General features: G+C 42.8%; 1 protein-coding gene across 6 annotated transcripts in view; it reads right to left on the bottom strand.

Annotated features, from left to right (window-relative positions):
* The window catches only part of LOC131955133 (uncharacterized), a 61,572-nt gene that overhangs the window by 10,320 nt on the left and 25,394 nt on the right, over nucleotides 1–25,858 (bottom strand). For 5 of the 6 annotated variants that reach the window (XM_059319110.1, XM_059319113.1, XM_059319114.1 and 2 more), the window contains 5 exons: nucleotides 20,183–21,892; nucleotides 18,936–19,110; nucleotides 17,922–17,999; nucleotides 13,079–13,272; nucleotides 128–281 (listed from right to left, as the gene is read on the bottom strand). In XM_059319110.1, the coding sequence (XP_059175093.1) occupies nucleotides 128–281; nucleotides 13,079–13,272; nucleotides 17,922–17,999; nucleotides 18,936–19,110; nucleotides 20,183–21,892 (2,311 nt within the window). The remainder of the gene's footprint in view (nucleotides 1–127; nucleotides 282–13,078; nucleotides 13,273–17,921; nucleotides 18,000–18,935; nucleotides 19,111–20,182; nucleotides 21,893–25,858) is intronic. The other variant, XM_059319112.1, reaches the window with a different exon arrangement.

Below are 25,858 nucleotides of genomic sequence, written 5' to 3'. Positions count from 1 at the left end.
ACAAAAGATCCACATGATAATCAAACTGAAGTAGTTAATTATAACCTACCAATTAAACTGGCATAATTAATGAAGCTAATTTCCACCTACCAATCAAACTGATGTAATTAAGCTAAGATCCACCTACCAATCAAACTGAAGTAATGTTTTTTCCTGGCCAGTTTGTCCAGATTATCTGGCATGCTGTGAGCTTGTTTTAATGTGTTAATGGCCTGGACACTCTTGCACGGCTTCACGGCTGGCTTCTCCGCATGGAGGGTGATAGGTTGGGGTGTGGATAGCTGTGGATAGAAACAAATATTGATAGGTTGGGGTGTTGATAGCTGCGGATATAAACAAATATTGATAGGTTGGGGTGTGGATAGCTGCGAATATAAACAAATATTGATAGGTTGGGGTGTGGACAGCAACGGATATAAACAAATATTGATAGGTTGGGGTGTGGACAGCTACGGATATAAACAATATTTTGATAGGCTCGGGTGTGGACAGCTACGGATATAAACAATATTTTGATAGACTCGGGTGTGGAGAGCGACGGATATAAACAATATTTTGTTAGGTTGGGGTGTGGACAGCTGTGGATATAAACAATATTTTGATAGGTGGGGGTATGGACAGCTGTGGATATAAATAAATATTGATAGGCTGGGGTGTGGATAGCTGCGGATTTAACAATGTTCGGTGTTGACAAATGCAAAAACTCCAATTTATATGACTGGTATAGAAAATTTTTTTAGTATGTTAACTTCAGACAGAACAGATTAAGTGACTGGTTAACGACCTCAGACAAATAGAGAACTAAGACCGCTTGAAAAACTTTGCTTACACATCTATTGGACTTAAAAGCTCTGCGCTTATGTTGAAGACGGGTGACTACAGTGTCTTCAGGTTCCAGAAACATTTTCTGGCTGAAGCTACTCAAACTCTGGCTCTCAGCCTCAGATATAGGCTGTAAGGTGATCATTGTGTCAGTCAGATGGTACTCACACACAGGGATGTGACACGGTGGTCAGGTTCTCACTCATTCATACATTAACGTTATACTTGTTTGTTGCACTTAATCAACAAGTAGATATCCACATAAACCTATACAACACTAGTTATTCCAAGTATAAATCCCATTAGTGTTATTTCACAAAGTTTGTTAGAATCACAGATACAACTTTATAGCACAACACAGCTTAAATTCCTGATGACAATGTGAAAACAAACAAAAAATTTGAGCAAGTGAGCGGGGAGGCGTGGACACAACAGAGCAGTTCTACCAATGGAGGATCTAGTTCCAGGATGTAAAAACAAACACTTAGCTAGGCTAGATCTAGTGCTGGTTTGTTGACATACTTTATCATCCCATTTGTCAAGTGCTTTGATAACTTTTTATTTAATCTAAACCTGTTGTGCTAGTCAATTCAGAGAAATCTAGATCTGGTTAACCACAGTCAAACAATAAAGTTGGTTTGTGCTGTAGAATGGTTCATGTCTAATAGATAAGCTAGATAATATGTTTCTTGAGAGGTTTGTAATCAAAACTATACTTTTCACAACCTAGATGAGTTTTGTTGACATCGCCTCTTTAGAAATGCTAAACTGTATCAATAAGAGAATATAATACTAAGCTTTTGAAAGGTAAACAAACTGAAGTCAAAGTAAGGCTAAACCTTCCTATGTCAACAAAACTATAAAGTAAGTAAACAAAGCAATGCTAAAATGTTAGTAAGGCACATTGGGTTAATCCATCGGATCAAAATAATCGAATAAATGAAACAAACAAAAGCAGAGCAACAACTGATGGCAGTGACAAATCGTAGTTGATTAAAAACTGATTAAAACTGTACCCCCCTCTCATCATGTCAAGGATGTTTGTTAATTAAGTGAACACAGATTAACTGGGCTACTGATGCAACACATCTAATGAGGTCAGCTACAAATCCAAAGAATAAGTTGTCTGCAAACATTCCACATGTAAGTCAGCACAGCCCCAGTTAACACAGGCTGGTCAAAATATCTTCAGTTCATCTATACTACAGTGGTCCTCACACCTGTTTGCATGTCTTAATGGATACATGATGTTTGTTGACATGATCATCTCATAAATATGGGGGGAGGATGTCTGTCTGTGTGTGTGTGTATGGGGGGGGGGGTGGCAGGGTTGATTTTCATGACACTTTTTGACCTCATCTGACCTAGTTTGTTGTGATGTTAGTTTAATGAAGCATTAGTCAAATAAATGTCATTTGAGGAAAAAAAAAAGTGGGATCTAAGACTGATGTCATGTCTAGTGTGTGTGTCTAGAGTGTGATGTCAGACACCCAAGTGTCCACATAAGACAGACATGATGTCTGGTGTGTGGAGTGTGTGTGGAGTGTGATGTCAGACACCCAAGTGTCCACATAAGACAGACATGATGTCTGGTGTGTGGAGTGTGTGTGGAGTGTGTGTGGAGTGTGATGTCAGACACCCAAGTGTCCACATAAGACAGACATGATGTCTGGTGTGTGGAGTGTGTGTGGAGTGTGTGTGGAGTGTGATGTCTAGTGTGTCTAGAGTGTGATGTCAGACACCCAAGTGTCCACATAAGACAGACATGATGTCAAGTGTGTGGAGTGTGTGTGGAGTGTGTGTGGAGTGTGCTGTCTAGTGTGTGTGGAGTGTGATGTCTAGTGTGTGTGGAGTGTGTGTGGAGTGTGTGTGGAGTGTGTGTGGAGTGTATGTGGAGTGTGATGTCTAGTGTGTGTGGAGTGTGATGTCTAGTGTGTGTGGAGTGTGATGTCTAGTGTGTGTGGAGTGTGTGTGGAGTGTGTGTGGAGTGTGTGTGGAGTGTATGTGGAGTGTGATGTCAGACACCCAAGTGTCCACATAAGACAGACATGATGTCTGGTGTGTGGAGTGTGTGTGGAGTGTGATGTCTAGTGTGTGTGGAGTGTGATGTCTAGTGTGTGTGTAGTGTGAGGACCATTGGTGTGGAGTGTTATGTCTAGTGTGTGTGGAGTGTAATGTCTAGTGTGTGTGGAGTGTGAGGACCACTGGTGTGGAGTGTGATGTCTAGTGTGTGTGGAGTGTGAGGACCACTGGTGTGGAGTGTGATGTCTAGTGTGTGTGGAGTGTGAGGACCACTGGTGTGGAGTGTGATGTCTAGTGTGTGTGGAGTGTGATGTCTAGTGTGTGTGGAGTGTGATGTCTAGTGTGTGGAGTGTGAGGACCACTGGTGTGGAGTGTGATGTCTAGTGTGTGTGGAGTGTGATGTCTAATGTGTGGAGTGTGAGGACCACTGGTGTGGAGTGTGATGTCTAGTGTGTGTGAGGACCACTGGTGTGGAGTGTGATGTCTAGTGTGTGGAGTGTGATGTCTAGTGTGTGTGGAGTGTGATGTCTAGTGTGTGTGGAGTGTGATGTCTAATGTGTGTGGAGTGTGAGGACCACTGGTGTGGAGTGTGATGTCTAGTGTGTGTGGAGTGTGAGGACCACTGGTGTGGAGTGTGATGTCTAGTGTGTGTGGAGTGTGAGGACCACTGGTGTGGAGTGTGATGTCTAGTGTGTGTGGAGTGTGAGGACCACTGGTGTGGAGTGTGATGTCTAGTGTGTGTGGAGTGTGAGGACCACTGGTGTGGAGTGTGATGTCTAGTGTGTGTGGAGTGTGAGGACCACTGGTGTGGAGTGTGATGTCTAGTGTGTGTGGAGTGTGAGGACCACTGGTGTAGATGTAGAGAGGTCATCCATCATTGACACATCCACCTATTACATTAAATTACAACAGCCAGCACAGCAGGTTAGCAGCTGGCTTGAGATATGACATGCTCCTCTCATTTAACTGGTCACGTTTTTACACTGACATCACACCACATGTGATATCCTGTCAGAACTTGTCCTGTCACTGACATCAGAGCATGTCATGTCCTGTCATTGACATGAAAACATGTCATGTCCTGTCACTGACATGAAAACATGTCATGTCCTGTCACTGACATGAAAACATGTCATGTCCTGTCACTGACATGAAAACATGTCATGTCCTGTCACTGACATGAAAACATGTCATGTCCTGTCACTGACATGAAAACATGTCATGTCATGTCCTGTCACTGACATCAGAGCATGTCATGTCCTGTCATTGAAATGAAAACATGTCATGTCCTGTCACTGACATGAAAACATGTCATGTCCAGTCCCTGACATCAGAACATGTTATGACCTGTCATTAACGTCATGCCATGTCATGTGACTGACATCATGCTATGATGTGTCATTGACATTCCTTCCTAACACGATGTGTTATTTAGCACAGAAACAGGTAAATTCCACACAGAAACTATTCAGGAAATTCATAACCTCAGCAGCGAATATTAAATATAACACTAGCCGTGAATATTACATACAATCCAACTACCGCGAATATTATTCCAACCACCGCGAATATTACACCAACCACCGACCAATGTACAGATAGAGAAAAAACACCAGAGCTAGGTGTAGTGCTGTTCTGATATTTATTTTAGCAGCAACAAGACGAGAAATCAAACATGTGTGAGCGTATGTGTGTGTGTGTTCTCCTGAAGATTTTGGCACCAGTTTACACCCACATTCTCTGGCACATAACACTAGACATATTGGCAAAACACCGGTTTAATAAGTGCTTCATGCTCAAACTTTAGCTTAAACAGCAGTAGATTACTTTTAGAGCAAGATATGCTAAACTAACACAAGACCAACAAATAGAAGAAAACAAACACTTCTCAAATAACTAGAAGAAAACCAACTCTAGTACAGCCGATCAACTAACCAAGCGAGGGGGCTGACCATATGCTACAATGAGGGATCAATTCAATAGATTTTTTTTCATGTAATGGTTGTACACAGCATTTGTTTGTTTAATCAAGCCTGAGCTTAGCCAGCACGGCGAGCCTAGCTAGTCAAGTCAAGTTTAGCTAGTCAAGTCAAGTCTAGCTAGTCAAGTCAAGTCTAGTTAATCAAGTCAAGTCTAGCTAATCAAGTCAAAGCTAGCTAATCAAGTCAAGTCTAGCTGATCAAGTCAAGTCTAGCTGATCAAGTCAAGTCTAGCTGATCAAGTCAAGTCTAGCTGATCAAGTCAAGTCTAGCTGATCAAGTCAAGTCTAGCTGATCAAGTCAAATCTAGCTGATCAAGTCAAGTCTAGCTGATCAAGTCAAATCTAGCTGATCAAGTCAAGTCTAGCTGATCAAGTCAAGTCTAGCTAATCAAGTCAAATCTAGCTGATTAAGTCAAGTCTAGCTGATCAAGTCAAGTCTAGCTGATCAAGTCAAGTCTAGGTGATCAAGTCAAGTCTAGCTAATCAAGTCAAGTCTAGCTGATCAAGTCAAGGCTAGCTGATCAAGTCAAGTCTAGCTGATCAAGTCAAGTCTAGCTAATCAAGTCAAGTCTAGCTGATCAAGTCAAGTCTAGCTGATCAAGTCAACGAACCCAAACAGACGTGACGTAATAAAAGAAATGAAACCAACCCACCCAGACGTGACGTCATAAAAGAAATGAAACCAACCCACCCAGACGTGACGTCATAAAAGAAATGAAACCAACCCACCCAGACGTGACGTCATAAAAGAAATGAAACCAACCCACCCAGACGTGACGTCATAAAAGAAATGAAACCAACCCACCCAGACGTGACGTATCTGATAAATCCTCCATGTAATCCTACACATACAGCTGTACTCCATGTTGACCACACCAATGTCTGGCCACAACTAACCACGACTAGCCACACTGGCCAGTGGTGGGCCACACAGAGGGTCCCCCACCAACCACGTGACCTGATGTTGGTCAAGCGTCCACAGATTAATGTCTCCAGTCAACATCAGCACGTCCAGCAAGGAAGCGGTGCTGGACACTCGCGTGTTGGTCAAACAAGCACTTCCGGCTCACACGTCAGCAGCAGAACCAGCACTCGTCTGCTGATACTAACGGTCAACAACAACACGCAACAGGTAACAGTTCCTTCAAGTTTTGTAACAAGAGATCTAGGACCAGGGGTTAATTACGGCAGGGAGGTCACTGGGAGACTTTAAATAGTAAAACACCGAGAGACCGACCGTATATATCTTTAGTTACATGCAGTATATTGATAACTTTCTTTAGCAATAGTGTATGTATATAATGCTGTTAGTATTAGTACTCAACATATGTCACGGAGAGACGTGGTGTAACCCACCTGTACAGTGTGGGTGGGTGGGTAGTTTGAGGGTCGGGGTGGGTAGTGTAGGGGTCGGGTGGATTATGAGATGGTCTTTAGTCTGACTCGTGTGTCACAAGATAAAGCCTCTTGTTCAGTCAATGTTTTAGTTATGTAGATCTGATAGCTGTACACAAGTCAAACACTGCTATACATGAAGCACAGCTATACAGAGGGTAGCCACAGCTATACAGGGGGTAGCCAGAGCTATACACAGGGTATCCAGAGTTATACATAGGGTAGCCACAGCTATACACAAGGTAGCCACAGCAATACACAAGGTAGCCACAGCTATACAAAGGGTAGCCAGAGCTATACAGAGGGTAGCCAGAGCTATACATAGGGTAGCCACAGCTATACACAAGGCAGCCACAACTATACCGAAGTTAGCCAGGGCCATACAGAAGGTAGCCACAGCTATACAGAAGGTAGCCAGAGCTATACAGAGGGTAGCCAGAGCTATACAGAAGGTAGCCAGAGCTATACAGAGGTTAGCCACAGTTATACAGAAGGTAGCTAAAGCTATAAATCTATACAGAAATTGAACAACGCATTAACCCCCATGTTAGTGTGTGTACTTACATCCGTCCGATAAATCCAATTGGTGTAAGCAAAGAATGAACGAATACAGACAGCATTGACTTCGATAAATCCAATTGGTGTAAGCAAAGAATGAACGAATACAGCATCGACTTATCAACAGAGGACAAGTTCGGATGGGTCTCACACCTTAACGTTATCTGTGAAAAGGGACCTCTTGTATGTGGCTACTAGATCTATCACCTGCTTCAAGTTCAAGGACATCTACTGTATAGTGTCAAACTACCCAGTGGTCACACAAGCAGGCGGAGGTGTAGTTGGTACACGGAGCTAGTCGGGGTAGTGTAGGGGTCAGTGTGAGATCTGCTGATGGTCACACAAGCAGGCGGAGGTTAGTTGGTACACGGAGCTAGTCGGGGTAGTGTAGGGGTCAGTGTGAGATCTGCTGATGGTCACACAAGCAGGCGGTGGTGTGGTTTGTACACGGAGCTAGTCGGGGTAGTATAGGGGTCAGTGTGAGATCTGCTGATGGTCACACAAGCAGGCGGAGGTGTAGTTTGTACACGGAGCTAGTCAGGGTAGTGTAGGGGTCAGTGTGAGATCTGCTGATGGTCACACAAGCAGGCGGAGGTGTAGTTTGTACACGGAGCTAGTCAGGGTAGTGTAGGGGTCAGTGTGAGATCTGCTGATGGTCACACAAGCAGGCGGAGGTTAGTTTGTACACGGAGCTAGTCAGGGTAGTGTAGGGGTCAGTGTGAGATCTGCTGATGGAATGACCGGACTCACGTAGATGGTTGGAGAAGACCTGGACCTACTAAAGCCGAGATAAGAGAGTTTTCTCTGCTGCACATCACGTAGTGCAGCACCTACTGATGGTTACAGTCTTTACTGGACTTGTATTAAGTCATCTCTAGCCTTCACAGTCTTTACTGGACCGTTTGCTTGTAGTAAGTCATCTCTAGGCTGTATTTATCTCAATCCCGTGGCATTAAACGCCCCACACATCTTGATTAGCGTCAACACATTTGCTTGAAGCGTGTAATTACTCACTCAATTATCGGCGTGAGTCCACCCTAAACTTCACCCAAAAGGTTACAGCTGATGCGGGACAAATTTATGAAGAAAGGGGGAGGGGATGTGGGGGGAGGGGGGAGAGAAATATCACTGACTTACCACCGCTCGGCGACACAGCTTTAGTCCTGGGTAGATACCCAGCTGATCTGTTCATCTAGGTCAGCGGGTCAAGGCTGGGCAGTCACAGGTCAACGGTAGACTGGGCCAACGACAGATTAGGCCAACGGCAGATTAGGCCAACGGTGGATTTGGCCAACGTTAGACTGAGCCAACGTTAGACTAGGCCAACGGTTGATAACATTGGATGAGCAGATGCCCACCAACTGAAAGACATCCTACGTCCCGGGGGACCAGTCTATTTTCATCAACTGCGCGTGCGAGCGACAGTTGCGCCGTTAGGACGTGAGTCAACAAGTGGCCCATCCTTGTGAGGTGACAAGGAGAATCAATGGGGTACTCAACTACAGGGTCAAGCACGTCCACAATCAACGGAGCTACTGTCCCAGGATTCTATTTCTGTGACTCGCGCGAGCCAGCAGTGTAGGACATTGGCCCAAGGTCAGAGCAAAGGTCAGCTCGCGGCACACCTTGACCACCGCTCACTCTATAGGAGAGTGTACAAACATACGGGCTGTTGGATGGTCTTGGATGGCCGTCACTAGTGGAAACATTGTGTTGGGTGGCCATCACGACAAGTATACAGTACAAACATACGGGCAGTTTTGTTGGATGGCCGTCACAATAAGTAGTTTTGTTGGATGGCCGTCACAATAAGTAGTTTTGTTGGATGGCCGTCACAATAAGTAGTTTTGTTGGATGGCCGTCACAATAAGTAGTTTTGTTGGATGGCCGTCACAATATGTAGTTTTGTTGGATGGCCGTCACAATATGTAGTTTTGTTGGATGGCCGTCACAATAAGTAGTTTTGTTGGATGGCAGTCAAGACAAGTAGTTTTGTTGGATGGCAGTCAAGACAAGTAGTTTTGTTGGATGGCCGTCACAATAAGTAGTTTTGTTGGATGGCCGTCACAATATGTAGTTTTGTTGGATGGCAGTCACAATAAGTAGTTTTGTTGGATGGCCGCTCACATCAGACAAGACCACATTACAATACCGCCAATATCACATTCACAGCATGCAGATCTAAACCAAACAGTCCAAACTAAAGAGGAATGTAACAACTATACCAGTAGCAAAACTCATGAAACAAAGTCAACTAGAAAACACAACCGATGTTTACATAGTAGCACTCATCAGACCAAAACCTTACTCTACACTAAAGACGAGTGAAAGATGTTTAATGATAGAACCAAACCTTACTGTACACTAAAGACGATTGAAAGATGTGTGTTTACCTGGAATGGTAGAACCAAACCTTACTCTACACTAAAGACGATTGAAATAAATTTACCTGGAATGAGGAAGAACGACGTAGCCGTGTCGCCATGTTGTGACCAGCTAGTGTGCCATGTCTGGTGTGCACATTACGAGGTGCAGGACATATTTCCTGCATCTAGTCACGCACCAGTGGACAGGTAACAACATTCCCAACAGTTGGCTGTCGCCGTTATCCTAGAACCACGCATGGGTGATTTACGGTAGGAACCAAACATGGGTGATTTACGGTAGGAACCAAACATGGGTGATTTACGGTAGGAACCAAGCATGGGTGATTTACGGTAGGAACCAAGCATGGGTGATTTACGGTAGGAACCAAGCATGGCTGATTGACGGTAGGAACCAAGCATGGCTGGTTTACGGTAGGAACCAAGCATGGCTGATTTACGGTAGGAACCAAGCATGGCTGATTTACGGTAGGAACCAAGCATGGCTGATTTACGGTAGGAACCAAGCATGGCTGGTTATAGACAGGGGACCAAGCATGACTGGTTATAGACAGGGGACCAAGCATGACTGGTTATAGACAGGGGACCAAGCATGACTGGTTATAGACAGGGGACCAAGCATGACTGGTTATAGACAGGGAACAAAGCATGACTGGTTATAGACAGGGAACCAAGCATGGCTGGTTATAGACAGGGAACCAAGCATGGCTAGTCATAGACAGGGAACCAAGCATGGCTGGTCATAGACAGGGAACTAAGCATGGCTGGTCATAGACAGGGAACCAAGCATGGCTGGTGATAGACAGGGAACCAACAGAAGGCAACTGGGACCATCGCAGGTTACGGGGAACATGACAGGGAACTAAACATGGCTGGTAATTATAGACAGGGGACCAAGCATGACTAGTAATTATAGACAGGGGACCAAGCATGACTGGTTATTATAGACAGGGAACCAAGCATGGCTGGTCATTATAGACAGGGAACCAAGCATGGCTGGTAATTATAGACAGGGAACCAAGCATGACTGGTCATAGACAGGGAACCAAACCTGGCTGGTAATTATAGACAGGGAACCAAGCATGGGTGGTGATAGACAGGGAACCAAGCATGACTGGTCATAGACAGGGGACCAAGCATGACTGGTCATAGACAGGGAACCAAACCTGGCTGGTAATTATAGACAGGGGACCAAGCATGACTGGTTATAGACAGGGAACAAAGCATGACTGGTTATAGACAGGGAACCAAGCATGGCTGGTTATAGACAGGGAACCAAGCATGGCTGGTTATAGACAGGGAACCAAGCATGGCTGGTCATAGACAGGGAACCAAGCATGGCTGGTCATAGACAGGGAACTAAGCATGGCTGGTCATAGACAGGGAACCAAGCATGGCTGGTGATAGACAGGGAACCAACAGAAGGCAACTGGGACCATCGCAGGTTACGGGGAACATGACAGGGAACTAAACATGAATGGTCAAGGAGACAGTTGACCTCCATACAGAACGGTACACACGCATATGTTGAGCAGAAACTGATGTGAAGGCAATACCGTTTAGCCGTACCCACACACAGTTGTAGAGAACCAGAGCTAATGAACACTGGGGAGACTCGAGTATGGGCTTAAAAAATCTATATCGGCGATACTATGTATTCGAATACATGGACCTGGCTAATCAACATGACAGGCATTTTATTTTTAATCTAGTTAACACTCGGATGTAAAGTTCTACTACGTTTTAAGCTGATGCTCCACCAGGAAGCAACAGTACAATTACAAGAGCGAAAACTATTTTAACATTAGCTATAGGAGGCCACTTATGGGACGGGAATGGTTGAATTGTGACGGGTTACAGTCTCAGCAGTAGAGAACCGACACGGATAGAATGAGATAAAAGGTCTAAAAATAGACTAGGAAAAAACCAATCAAATAGCAGGATTTATAGGTTAATCCTATTGTTATGGATATTTATATGGTCTTATCATACACATGCAGATATGATTTAGTATAGTGGCGTGATAGTGCTTTATGATTGTATTTACTCTAGCACATATAGTGTGTAAAACGGAGGGGTCAGTTAGTATTTACTTTAGCACATATAGTGTGTAGGCCTAAAGCAGACCTAGGATTCTAAAAGCCGTGTGGTAGTAATGTTATACAACACTGGCAAATTAAAAAAAAATTTACTTTGGAAAACAACCACCAACCAATGACTATTGAAAAGCTTGATGGAATGGCAGCAATGTAAAATACCCCCCCCCCCTCACCGTGGGGGAATCGACACAGTAGCTTATGAAGCAGGAAATGAAAAAAGTGTGCCAGCAAGGGGACGTAACAATGAAATAATCCAATAGTTTAAAGAAGGGAGTTCACGCTTTCATGTCGAAATTTATAGCAATAAAAAAGTTTTATGTGTCAGTATCAAAGATCTCATTAACTTCTTAATTATAATAAGTGAGCCACTAGAAACTCACCGCTGTGATAACTGAGGGTGTCAACCCCCCCTCCCCCTAAAAAAAAATGACATCTCGCTTTCACTCAACTATTATTATGACTGGATAAAACGTTTTGACAGCAAGTTTTTATTTTTATTTTTCGTCGTGGTATCACCCCTCCCTAAACGGTTTCACCAGGTGCAGACCGCACCCCACCTTGTAACGCCACTAATTGTAATGTCAGAAAAGATTTACACAATTAAGTATTACGTGTCACCCAACATGTTATGCGGCATATAGATAGTTGAATCCACTTCAGCCTGCTTTTCTTTCTGGATTTGCTGCCATAGTCTTTGTCCATCGCAACTTACCCGTCTAAACTTGGCCAAGTTGGCCGAGCACCAACTTACCCGTCTAAACTTGGCCCAGAACCAACTTACCCGTCTAAACTTGGCCCAGTACCAATTTACCCGTCTAAACTTGGCCAACTTGGCCCCGTACTTACCCGTCTAAACTTGGCCAAAATGGCCCAGTACCAACTTACCCGTCTAAACTTGGCCAACTTGGCCCCGTACTTACCCGTCTAAACTTAGCCAAAATGGCCCAGTACCAACTTACCCGTCTAAACTTGGCCAAAATGGCCCAGTACCAACTTACCCGTCTAAACTTGGCCAACTTGGCCCCGTACTTACCCGTCTAAACTTGGCCAAAATGGCCCAGCACCAACTTACCCGTCTAAACTTGGCCCAGCACCAACTTACCCGTTTAAACTTGGCCCCGTACTTACCCGTCTAAACATGGCCAAAATGGCCCAGCACCAACTTACCCGTTTAAACTTGGCCCCGTACTTACCCGTCTAAACATGGCCAAAATGGCCCAGCACCAACTTACCCGTTTAAACTTGGCCCCGTACTTACCCGTCTAAACATGGCCAAAATGGCCCAGCACCAACTTACCCGTTTAAACTTGGCCCCGTACTTACCCGTCTAAACATGGCCAAAATGGCCCAGCACCAACTTACCCGTTTAAACTTGGCCCCGTACTTACCCGTCTAAACATGGCCAAAATGGCCCAGCACCAACTTACCCGTTTAAACTTGGCCCCGTACTTACCCGTCTAAACATGGCCAAAATGGCCCAGCACCAACTTACCCGTTTAAACTTGGCCCCGTACTTACCCGTCTAAACATGGCCAAAATGGCCCAGCACCAACTTACCCGTTTAAACTTGGCCCCGTACTTACCCGTCTAAACATGGCCAAAATGGCCCAGCACCAACTTACCCGTTTAAACTTGGCCCCGTACTTACCCGTCTAAACATGGCCAAAATGGCCCAGCACCAACTTACCCATCTTAACTTGGCCAACTTTCCAGTACCAACTTACCCATCTTAACTTGGCCAACTTTCCAGTACCAACTTACCCATCTAAACTTGGCCCAGAACCAACTTACCCGTCTAAACTTGGCCCCGTACTTACCCGTCTAAACTTGGCCAACTTAGCAGACAGCACATCCCTGGCGGGCCGCCTGAGTTCCACAAGACTCAGCAGAGACTCGCCCGACTGCATGAAGATGACGTCACTGCTGGCAGCACTCATGTTCATGGCAGACGGCACAGACCCGGCAGACGTGACACTGACAGCACGCTGTGAGTCCAGGGTGTGACAGCCACCTGCACGTGAGAGAGGAAGGTGTGAGTAACCAGGCGAGACAACTTGAGCCAACAAAGGGAAGCAATCATCGCCACCGTGCTGTGTGAAGCACACACGGATACTGTCCCTTGGTGACACGATTAGATGTTTGAAGCCGATCAACAATAGCATGACTTTACTTTAGTGTTTACATTATGGAGATGAGTAATTGACGTTTTTTTTTAAATATTTAAAATATAATGATCTACAAATTATTTTATAATGAAACAAATAAATATGAAATGTGAATTTATGTTTTGTTTTAAAAAAAAATTAAATTGTAATTGAAGTACAAAACATTTTAGAATGAAACAACTAGATTCTAGGTATGAAATGGAAATGAAATATTTGAGATAATATCAACAACGTAATAGAATGATTAATGCAATCCTTATGTTTACAAATTAATTTGCTGTGAAAAAAGTACAAGCGTAGATATAAAATGATGACTTAACAGATTCAGCCTGGTCTACATGAGGTTACAGAATGTTAAACATGATTAAAGCCATAGCACAAAGCATTGGTACTGTTGAGTTGATTCACACAGCTAGTTAACATATAGATGGTTAACATTAACACAGCTGTTAACATATAGATGGTTAACATTAACACAGCTGATTAATACATAGTTAACATTAGCCCAGCTGATTAACAGATAGTTAACATTAACACAGCTGTTAACATATAGATGGTTAACATTAACACAGCTGATTAATACATAGTTAACATTAGCCCAGCTGATTAACAGATAGTTAACATTAACACAGCTGTTAACATATAGATGGTTAACATTAACACAGCTGATTAATACATAGTTAACATTAGCCCAACTGATTAACAGATAGTTAACATTAACACAGCTGTTAACATATAGATGGTTAACATTAACACAGCTGGTTAACACAGTTAACACCAACAGAGCTAGTTAACATATGAATAGTTAACATTAACACTGCTGTTTAATACATAGATAGTTAACATTAGCACAGCTGGTTAACAGATTGTTAACATTAATACAGCTTGTTAACACGTAGATGGTGAACATTAATACAGCTTGTTAACGCAGTTAACATTAACAGAGCTGTTCAACATTAACACAGCTGGTTAAGGTTGAGCTGTTCATCACACAACATTAAAAAAAAAAGATTGACACTCCATCATCACTGAGGCTTGTACACTCAAGGATGCCCTAAGAGAAGAATTATTTACACAGTTTTCCAAAGAAGAGCAGGAGAAAATCTTCCATGTCCAGAGAGCGAAAGAGTTGAAATGTTACATTCCATTGTGCTGGCCTACACGGGCGGCTAATTGTAGGTGAGTGTGTGCCGGGTCTACCAGTCTAGTACAGGGGTAGAAAACAATTGCTTCGGATACTTGCATGCCGGTTGTTATGTAGGGATGGTGTAGGGGGGAATATAGAAATTTATACAAATTTTCTGTGTCCGCGGCAAGGCGATTGGTCTCTATGGAGACGGGACGCAAATGGTATCTTCGATTTTCTTATAAGACGTGTCTAAGCTGTGTGACTGGTATGTGTGTGTGTGGGGGGGGGGGAACGTATGTAGCAGTCTAGGGGACAAGGGGACCATAAAGATATGCGCCAGTAAAATGTTAGGGCGGATGTCCCATAGACTTGACAGATGTGTGTTGACATAGCAGATGAATAAGTAAAGCGGGGAGGGGGGGGGGGGAAGGGAGGGGGGTGCGTCATGAAGCACGTGAGCCAGAGCTGGACTGGCAGGGTGAGCACTGTGTCGCATGCATTTAGGGGAGCATCACGTGATTGTTGCACCAAGCCACACCCACATTGCTATGTCTAGCTGAACTTTCTCACGGGTTTTATTTTTTCACTTAGAGTCTAGCCTAAATTAACATGACAAGTTCACTTGTCTAGCCTCAAATAGTTATCTTAGTGATTTTCCCAGTCCGAGTCTAGAATAGCATAACAAGAAATTTTCACCAAGCCTGAAGAAAATGTCACCACCCAGCCCCCTTATCTGATGTGACATGGGGTCCAAATGTCACCACCCAGCCCCCTTATCTGATGTGACATGGGGTACAAATGTCACCACCCAGCCCCCTTATCTGATGTGACATGGGCTACAAATGTCACCACCCAGCCCCCTTATCAGATGTGACATGGGCTACAAATGTCACCACCCAGCCCCTTATCTGATGTGACATGGGGTCCAAATGTCACCACCCAGCCCCCTTATCAGATGTGACATGGGCTACAAATGTCACCACCCAGCCCCTTATCTGATGTGACATGGGCTACAAATGTCAGCACCCAGCCCCCTTATCAGATGTGACATGGGCTACAAATGTCACCACCCAGCCCCTTATCTGATGTTGACATGAGCTACAAATGTCACCACCCAGCCCCCTTATCAGATGTGACATGGGCTACAAATGTCAGCACCCAGCCCCCTTATCAGATGTGACATGGGCTACAAATGTCACCACCCAGCCCCCTTATCAGATGTGACATGGGCTACAAATGTCAGCACCCAGCCCCCTTATCAGATGTGACATGGGCTACAAATGTCACCACCCAGCCCCCTTATCAGATGTGACATGGGCTACAAATGTCAGCACCCAGCCCCCTTATCAGATGTGACATGGGCTACAAATGTCACCACCCAGCCCCTTATCTGATGTTGACATGGGCTACAAATGTCACCACCCAGCCCCCTTATCAGATGTGACATGGGCTACAAATGTCAGCACCCAGCCCCCTTATCAGATGTGACATGGGCTACAAATGTCACCACCCAGCCCCCTTATCAGATGTGACATGGGCTACAAATGTCAGCACCCAGCCCCCTTATCAGATGTGACATGGGCTTCAAATGTCACCACCCAGCCCCCTTATCAGATGTGACATGGGCTACAAATGTCAGCACCCAGCCCCCTTATCAGATGTGACATGGGCTACAAATGTCACCACCCAGCCCCTTATCTGATGTGACATGGGCTACAAATGTCAGCACCCAGCCCCCTTATCTAATGTGACATGGGCTCCAAATGTCACCACCCAGCCCCCTTATCTGATGTGACATTTGCCGGCTAGACTGCCAGTTGTGTGCAAGACGTACCGAGAAAAACCACCGTCAGCTATTTATAGACATTAGCGTTATTCTGGTGAGCACTAATGAGCTAATCAGACTAGGAGCGGAATGGTTAGGGGGGGGGGGGGGTAGGGAAGGAGAGGCTTTACACACGTGAGGGGCATTAAAATGTGGGGAATCGGAGTGTGTGATATTGGTAGAAGTGTGGGTAATAGGAGTGTGTGGAATAGAAGTATGAAGAATTGGAGTGTGGGAAATTGGGAGCCAAGTGACCAAGGCTACTGATAGTTGGACATGTGAGGGGTATTGGAATGTGTTGTATTCATAGAAGTGTGGGAAATTGGAAGCCAAGTGACCAAGGCTACTGATAGTTGGACATTAAACACTGAGGTTACACAAGATCACAGAAATCTTCATTACAACACTCAATGTTACATGTCATCAATAACATACATCAACAACACATTCACAACATTTTAAAAGTTGTTGTAAGCTGATTACATATGTATTTAGTACTATAACAACAACAAAAGCCTTACAGTTATTACATTTTAAAACATCAAGAGCACCATTGAACACATCCGCAGTTTAAGATGTGTTAACACATCTACAGTTTAAGATGTGTAAACACATCCACAGTTTAAGATGTGTAAACACATCCACAGTTTAAGATGTGTAAACACATCCACAGTTTAAGATGTGTAAACATATCCACAGTTTAAGATGTGTTAACACATCCACAGTTTAAGATGTGTAAACACATCCACAGTTTAAGATGTGTAAACATATCCACAGTTTAAGATGTGTTAACACATCCACAGTTTAAGATGTGTAAACACATCCACAGTTTAAGATGTGTTAACACATCCACAGTTTAAGATGTGTAAACACATCCACAGTTTAAGATGTGTAAACACATCCACAGTTTAAGATGTGTAAACACATCCACAGTTTAAGATGTGTAAACACATCCACAGTTTAAGATGTGTAAACACATCCATAGTTTAAGATGTGTAAACACATCCACAGTTTAAGATGTGTAAACACATCCACAGTTTAAGATGTGTAAACACATCCACAGTTTAAGATGTGTAAACACATCCACAGTTTAAGATGTGTAAACACATCCACAGTTTAAGATGTGTAAACACATCCACAGTTTAAGATGTGTAAACACATCCACAGTTTAAGATGTGTAAACACATCCACAGTTTAAGATGTGTAAACACATCCACAGTTTAAGATGTGTAAACACATCCACAGTTTAAGATGTGTAAACACATCCACAGTTTAAGATGTGTAAACACATCCACAGTTTAAGATGTGCTAACTTCATGTTAGAGATTAACCAGCAACCAGTAAAGTTTCAGGCAACAACTAGACACCACACAGTAGGGGGAGCATGCTGACCACTCACAGAAAAACATTCCCAGTTAAACAGATGAAAAAAGATGGTTAATGAAAAGCCATGAAACAAATCTCCTCCCATGCAGTACAAGATGCCTTGTTAAAAGTTTCAGAAAGTTTTTAAATTCTATCCAGCAGGAACAAGATTCTACCTTCATTGTTTTCTTCTTCAATATCATCATCATCTTCACTGCCTTCATTATCTAGACCCTCATCTTCCATACTCTCATCTGTCAAAGGGGGATAAATCCAGCAAGGTTCATCAGTGTGAATTTTAACCAAATATTTCTCTACTGATTGTTCAGTTCAGTTTTGTAACCAACATTTTCATTGATAATAAAGGCTGGTATTTAGTTGAAATAAACAACTGGTTTTTAAAAATGTGAACACAAAAAAATGATAGGTATAAACTTAGCACAGAGGCATCTAATCTCACATTGTTTATGCTATTCTAACTTAAATCAGTGGAAGAATTTTAGGTTGCACACTCTATGTGTGTTAGAATAGTGTATATGTTATGGTGCTAAGTGGGCTAGAGTGGTGGGTGTATGTTTATGGTGTGTGTATGTTTGCAGTGTGTGTATGTAGTGTATGTTTATGTTGTGTGTATGTTTGTGGTGTGTGTATGTAGTGTGTTTAATGTATATATGTGTATGTTTATGATGTGTGTTTGTTTGTGGTGTTTATGTATATTTGTGTGTATTTACATGTGTGTGTTTATGTATATGTGCCTATTTTTGTCAGAACTTGTAGTATCATAACCATGGAAAAAAAAATGATATGTGTATTTTTAACAGACTTGAAATATTATCTACAAAATATACTACATAAAAATACAATTAAAAAATATTTTGTATAGACCAAATTCTAAATCCAAGTACTTCAAAATCTAAAAATTTCATGGATGGTGGAAATGGCTACAAATCAACAAATAGTAAACCAATTTTTTTTATAACAATTTACGCTAGCAGTGTTCATTGTACAAATGACATTGAATACAGTGCTCAATAAATGAATGACATGTTTTATACAGTGCTTATCAAACAAATGACATGTCTACAGCTACTTGGGTAACTACAGAAAAAAGGGAGCTGGACTTATGTGACATAGCCCTGACATTTGGGAAAATGTGACATATTCATGTCATTTGTGCAGATGTTACGTACCTATGTCTGATTTAGGCCGAGGCCGCTTGTGTAACCGGATGGCATCCTTGCGGAACTTGACAGACGTGGTGTCCATCACCTGCTCCAGCAGGTCTGCCCACCTGACCGTGATGTCAGACTTGGGACGCTCCACTACAGGTGAGGGGGACTTGGACTTTCTCAGTTTCACGGTGGCCTGAAATATATAGTGGTGTTGTTGTGGTCCCAGATTGATAAAACTAATTGATGAGTTTTAAGTGTAGTCTGGAGTTATTTTTCAGAGTGGATTATGAAGGTAACAATAGAGCTTAGGGTAAGAATTATTGTTGTAATAATTATCTTAATCTCACTTCCTGAACAATTTACTTATTTGCATGACCTTGTTAACTATAAGCCAACTTTTTCTGCAGTTTTAAATGTCACAATTTTTCCAAAACTTTTAAAGCCCATGAGTTACCATGTTTGCTTACTTTAAACTAAAATTTTTGATAAGTTTCACATAATACAAGCTAGATTTAAAAAGATATTAAAATGATTTTTTCCCCATGATGGGGGATAACTCATTTACATATTTTAGTTCACGGAGTAAGTTTTGGAAAACATGATGTTCAATTAACCAGACAATCTAAGTTTTTTTGTAACACGCTAAATATAATTGTATAAAATATACACAGAATACATTTTGATATCACACAATTAGAACATTAGACAGAAATTATAAACTATTAATAAACAATCATTAAAACCTAGCAATAAGGAGAGTCACAAATAATTACAATCCTTAGGTGTAAGTGATGATAAGTCAATATAAGTTGTAGGCATTGTAGCTGAATAAATAAGTAATAGGATTCCTGTACAGAATAGAAGACCTGTATAGACAGCACTAAGAATTACCTTTTACAGATAGTACTAAGACAATGTATTACCTGTATAGACAGCACTAAGACAATGTATTACCTGTATAGACAGCACTAAGACAATGTATTACCTGTATAGACAGCACTAAGACAATGTATTACCTGTATAGACTCAGCACTAAGACAATGTATTACCTGTATAGACAGCACTAAATGTATTACCTGTATAGACAGCACTTAATCAATGTATTACCTGTATAGACTCAGCACTGGAGGTCACAATGACATCATTCTGTATTACCTGTATAGACAGCACTTAATCAATGTATTACCTGTATAGACTCAGCACTGGAGGTCACAATGACATCATTCTGTATTACCTGTATAGACAGCACTTAATCAATGTATTACCTGTATAGACTCAGCACTGGAGGTCACAATGACATCATTCTGTATTCCGGAATCATTGCTGTTACTGGAGGTGATCTCCCCTCTGTCCACTGTGGTGTGGCCGTTGACCCCATCTTTTGACCTCCGGCGCCTGGCCAGTTGGGGACTTGATGAAAGTGTCTGGTAGATGGGGGGAGACAACCTGTCATTGGGTGAGGCGGGGCTGGGGACAAGAGTTCTTTCCCCTTCTGCGGAGACATCAGCACTGCCAGGGGAGATAGACCTGGGCGTCAGGGTGTCTTCAGAGTTCTGGAACTCCATGTCGTACTCGGAGAAGGAGTCACCAGACAGCCGGGCGTTGTGGTGCCTGGACCTGCCTGACGAGCTGCGTGACCTCCTGTGTATCACATGACCGTAGTCTGCCGTGGGGGTTCTGTCAGAGTCCTCGTGATTCTGGTTGTGGTACAGCGAGCTTTGAGAGCTCGAGTTGGACAGAGGTGTCCGCGGTGACCTTGACCTAGACGATGTGGGAGAGAGGGAGTCGCATTCGTCGTTGGTCACTGCCTCATCATGGAGTAAGTCCGCCTCACCTATCCTCAGCAGCCTGCGCTGGGAGGAGTGAGGGATGGAGTCTTCACAGAATGGCGCCACGTTGTCATCTGGAGTGGGAGATTTCTTCACAGACAAGTCTGATGAGTTTTTCCTTTTGAAAATTCCACGGAAAGACATTTTCCGAGGTAGGGACGAGTCTCTTTTGTTTGGGGACGTGGAGGCTGGCTGATTGCAAGAGGACGCTAGTGATAAGGATGACGATGATAAATCTTCTTTTGATGGATTAGATGAGAGCTGTGCTAGTTTCTCAGAGCTGGAGCCTTTACGCTTCTTCAGCATACGCTGGATGAACCCAGGACCTTTAGACCTGGCTTTCAGGCTGTGTTGAGATTCATCCCTGAAAAGTCTTTGATGGGAGTCGTCAATGCCACTGTCACAGAGCTCAGTGTCCCTGACGTCACTGACGCTGCCAGTGTTGTTCAGCATTAGATTTGAACCCATGGCCTCTGTGAAACTTTTGTTCCTCTTCAGTGAAGAGCCTTCTTTCACTTGCATCCCATCTCCTTCTTTCTTCCTTCTCTCCATCTCAGCATGGCTGACCAGGGACTGCTGGGATTTGCTATAAAATTTCATCAGACGCACCTCATCAACAGATACGGGCCGTGGGCCTTTTTGTCTCCTGCGGGGGAGAGAGAGGAAGATGGGTGCGCCAGGTTTGGGCTGGATGTCCTCCCAATGGCTGGCCTGCTGGGGGTCTGTGATGCCTTGCTCCAGCAGAGACAAGATCTCAGCTCTCATATTCCCGTCCTGGTCGCACACCTCTTCATTCACCTCCTTTAAAGAGGAGGATAAATTCCTCTTAGGAGGTGATTCAGAGACCTTATCCTCATCATCATCAGTTCTCTGATGTTCTGTTGTGGCCCCTCCAACCGTGACAAAATGTCCGTCCTTGTAAAGTATTTTCACATCCCCGTAAGACAGCCCACCAGAGGGGAGGCTTAAGCTTCTCCTGGCTGACTTCCTCTGCTTGTGGGGACGAACTGGTGACCTTGAGGCCCGGACTCTCTCGTGACAGGAGTCTGCTGGTTGCAGGTGAGCTGGGTCAAGGCTGTTCTCCTGGACAGTAGCGCCATCTTGTGAGCCATGGACTTCCTCAATCTCTGATATACCTGCAAGAATCTGGAACAAGAAAACAAAACTGATAGAGGTTTGGCGATGGAGGAAGTGGCTGTCACAACACATCAAACGCACTAAGTAAAGCACACAAGAACAAAAAACCTTATTTCAAGTTAGAACATGTTGAGATTATTTTTTTCTCAAGAATAAATATAGTAAATAGGAATATAAATATTTGGAACATATTACATGTTTTTGGGATAAAGCAAAGGCCGAAATAAACACTAGCTATTAGTAGATCAAAAGATTCTAAGCTGTTGAGGTTTATTTGATGACTACATCAAACATTTTTTTTTTAGATTCATCAAAATTAGATATTTTTAGAATATGAGGTGGACCATTACATGAGTTTTATGTGTATTGGCAACAGGGATCTTTCAAGTGGTGATAATATGGGTCTTCCACGTGATAATGTGGGTCTTACACGTGATAATGTGGTTCTTACACGTGATAATATGGGTCTTACACGTGATAATATGGGTCTTACATGTGATAATATGGGTCTTACATGTGATAATGTGGGTCTTACACGTGATAATGTGGTTCTTACACGTGATAATATGGGTCTTACACGTGATAATATGGGTCTTACACGTGATAATATGGGTCTTACACGTGATAATATGGGTCTTACACGTGATAATGTGGGTCTTACATGTGATAATGTGGGTCTTACACGTGATAATATGGGTCTTACACGTGATAATATGGGTCTGGATATTTCCCCCCGGACATTCCCCCCCCCCCCCGTATTTACCCCGAGCAATTATCTCCTGTCAATTACCCCCCCCCCTCTCAAGTTAAAATCCTAACTCTAACTAGAATTTTATACCTATATACTACTTTAATCCAAACCTTAAGAAAAAGACCAAAACCTAAGCATCCAACTTCACACAAAACCAAAACCAAAGCTAGACACAACCCTAACCCTAGCCCTAACCCTAATCCTACCCCTAGCCTTAACCCTAGCCCTAAAACCTAACCATAACCCTAGCCCTAATCCTAACCCTAACTCTAACCCTGTCCGGGGGGGGGGGGGGGGGGGGGGGGGTAATGTCCTACTGGGCGGGGGGGGGGGGGGGTAATTGACAGGGGGGGGGGGTAATTACTCTGGAGGGTAATTACTCTGGGGGGTAATGTCGGGGGGGGGGGGAATATCCGGGGGGGGGTAATTGACAGGGGGAAATGCACGTGATAATGTGGGTCTTACACGTGATACTGTGGGTCTTACACGTGATAATATGGGTCTTACACGTGATAATATGGGTCTTACACGTGATAATGTGGGTCTTACACGTGATAATATGGGTCTTACACGTGATAATGTGGGTCTTACATGTGATAACAATATGGGTCTTACACGTGATATTACAATGTGTCTTACACGTGATGACGATCTAGTCTGTAACGAAGCATGTATTAAACCCGACGCTTACACATTAACCTTTACCTTATCTTTACATTTTACCCATTTCAAACAGCCAGCCATGTTTAAACTCTCTCACAATTTTCAGCTAGCTGTGTGATAATTATGTGGAGCTGTGTGATGTGTGACATCGTGTTAAACTGTGTGATGTGTGATAACGTGTGAAACGACACACAACTAGCGATTTTTGTGTGTGTCTGCATACAAGTAGCGTCAACTAACAGCCGCTCTGGTTAAGGATAATCCCCAGGCCAACAAACACAGATGGGATGACGCTACCTAAAGATGGCTTCCCACTCCTTAAACCCATCGTTCAGACACGCCACTACACCCCCGTCATCACCATCCACCCTTCCCCTGACTCATGAAAATTACTTCTGAATTAAATATGTGCACATGAAATAAAACGTGGTCTTTGAAATAGGTAAATTAAACGAGAACTTGGATAAAAAAATAAAAAGAGGCAAAGAGAAGTTTAAGGGGAGATAAGTCGAGTTCCTGTTGATTAAAGCGCTTACACCTGCAAGAGTTAGCGGACCTGGAGACATAAATTGGCGCAAGATTTTATCATTTAACGAAATGGTATTTCCCAGTGAATCACATAAATGATGGTGTAAAAATTCGCGGTGTAAATAATCACTGTTTATCGGGAATGAGAAGGAACAGCGGGGATAAAACTAAGTTATTTTATTTAGAACGAACTAGGAAATGCCGTTATCTATTCTATACTGGTAGATGAAGTGATCCACCGACAAACGTGAATCAAATTACTGTCAGCGTTGTAGGGAATATTTCTCGTGGAATCTCGACTATCAGAAAGTAAATAAAACAAAGGCTTATCTACTTTCACTTTCGTTTTAATAAAGTAAAAATCACGCGATTTAGCAGATCACATCAACACACCGGACCCATCAGATGCTTTTTAAAGTTAATGATAATCAAAACAGTGCGCTCTTTGATAAGTAGTTAATTAAGTTACCGCGTAATCAATCGCGTGTTTGTACGAAAACAAAACAGCGGACTAAAATTCATTAGTCATCTAATTAGTTAAATTAGCCACTGGCGATTACCATAGTTAAGCAGCTGTAATGAAAATAGGTGTTTTAACATACGGGCGTGTAGTGAAGATATGGTTAACATAAGTGCATTTAGTCGTGTAATAAGGTCACGTGTTATAGAAGTATAACATCTGTTATAAAAGTATTCGAATGTATCAATTATCTTGCCTGATCGAATCCACCAAACGAAAAGAATCTTCGACGACTTGGCATTACGCTGGTAGCAAAATTGGCGGGGTATCAACAAATTTCCAATCTAACTAGTTCTAGACTCCATTTTGTTTAATTAAAATCTTGTCAGTAGATGTGTTAGATATCGATAGATTACAGCCTGTCCGTGTAAGGGAGAGACTATTGGACAGTTTTAAACAGCTGTTATCATATAAGCAGTAGTGGTATCGGTCTTCAAAAAGAGAGTTAGATTAGTGACAGCACTTAACGATTGCGGTTCAAAGGACATCTATTATGATTATATAGTGCTGTCTAGACATTTCTCTATTCACTAGATATATTTCTATTTCCTCAAACAGGCGATCACAACAACCATAGATCTGAGGTGTTTGTAACTACTGGACTCAGGGTAGGGCATATGCAAACTACTGGGTCATTGGAACATATGAACGCTACTTCATTTGTCCCAGGTGTCTTGGGAGTGAAAAGGGAAAAAAAATGGTGAAATTACTTGGTTCCGAGTAGTGAATGTGCTACTAGCCAAGTACTAAGTTCCGAGTAGTGAATGTGCTACTAGCCAATTACTAAGTTCCGAGAAGTGAATATGCTACTAGCCAACTACTAAGTTCCGAGTAGTAAATTTGCTACTAGCCAACTATTAAGTTCCGAGTAGTAAACATTATGAAGTAAACGCGCCGTGCTAACACATGTAGTAGACAACTAAACTGATACCAGCACAAATCTACGATGTTAAACCCTAAAAAGTTGTAAGCTGTACAACACGTTCAGCCTAAACATTTTAGATTCAGTCAATAATTAATTATTGAACTGCACATGCAGCCGTATGTTTGTGACTTTAAGTAGGTTTGTTCTACATTAAGTAGGACATACAACTAGATTTGTTCTAAATTAAGAGTGTAGTGTATAGGGATGGAGCATACGATGACGTCTGCTAGGAAAGATCAGATAAAAGTGGGACAGCTTAAGCACGGGTGGGGAGGTGGGGGGGGGGGAGACAAGTCGCATGTCCAGATGCAGCGATTACGACATACTTCAATCTGCTTGACGTGTTGCATGTCTAGATTCTATGGCTGTATGTCGATAGTGTGTTGGTTTGTCAACTCAACGGCTTCCATTCGTTTCACATGAACTGCTGCAGCTATTTATTTCGATTATATTTATGAAACTTGAATTTATAAACTAAAGTAATTTATAAATTAAATGTAGATATAAAGTAATTTATAAATTAAATGTAGATATAAAGTAATTTATAAATTAAATGTAGATATAAAGTGCGAAGTCACACATTATAAC

The sequence above is a fragment of the Physella acuta genome, unplaced genomic scaffold, assembly GCF_028476545.2.
Source record: "Physella acuta isolate Inbredline_101_S28 unplaced genomic scaffold, ASM2847654v3 ptg001057l, whole genome shotgun sequence".
NCBI lineage: Eukaryota > Metazoa > Mollusca > Gastropoda > Physidae > Physella > Physella acuta.
Note: the sequence above shows the minus strand (reverse complement) of the source record. Positions and strands in the feature narration are given on the sequence as shown.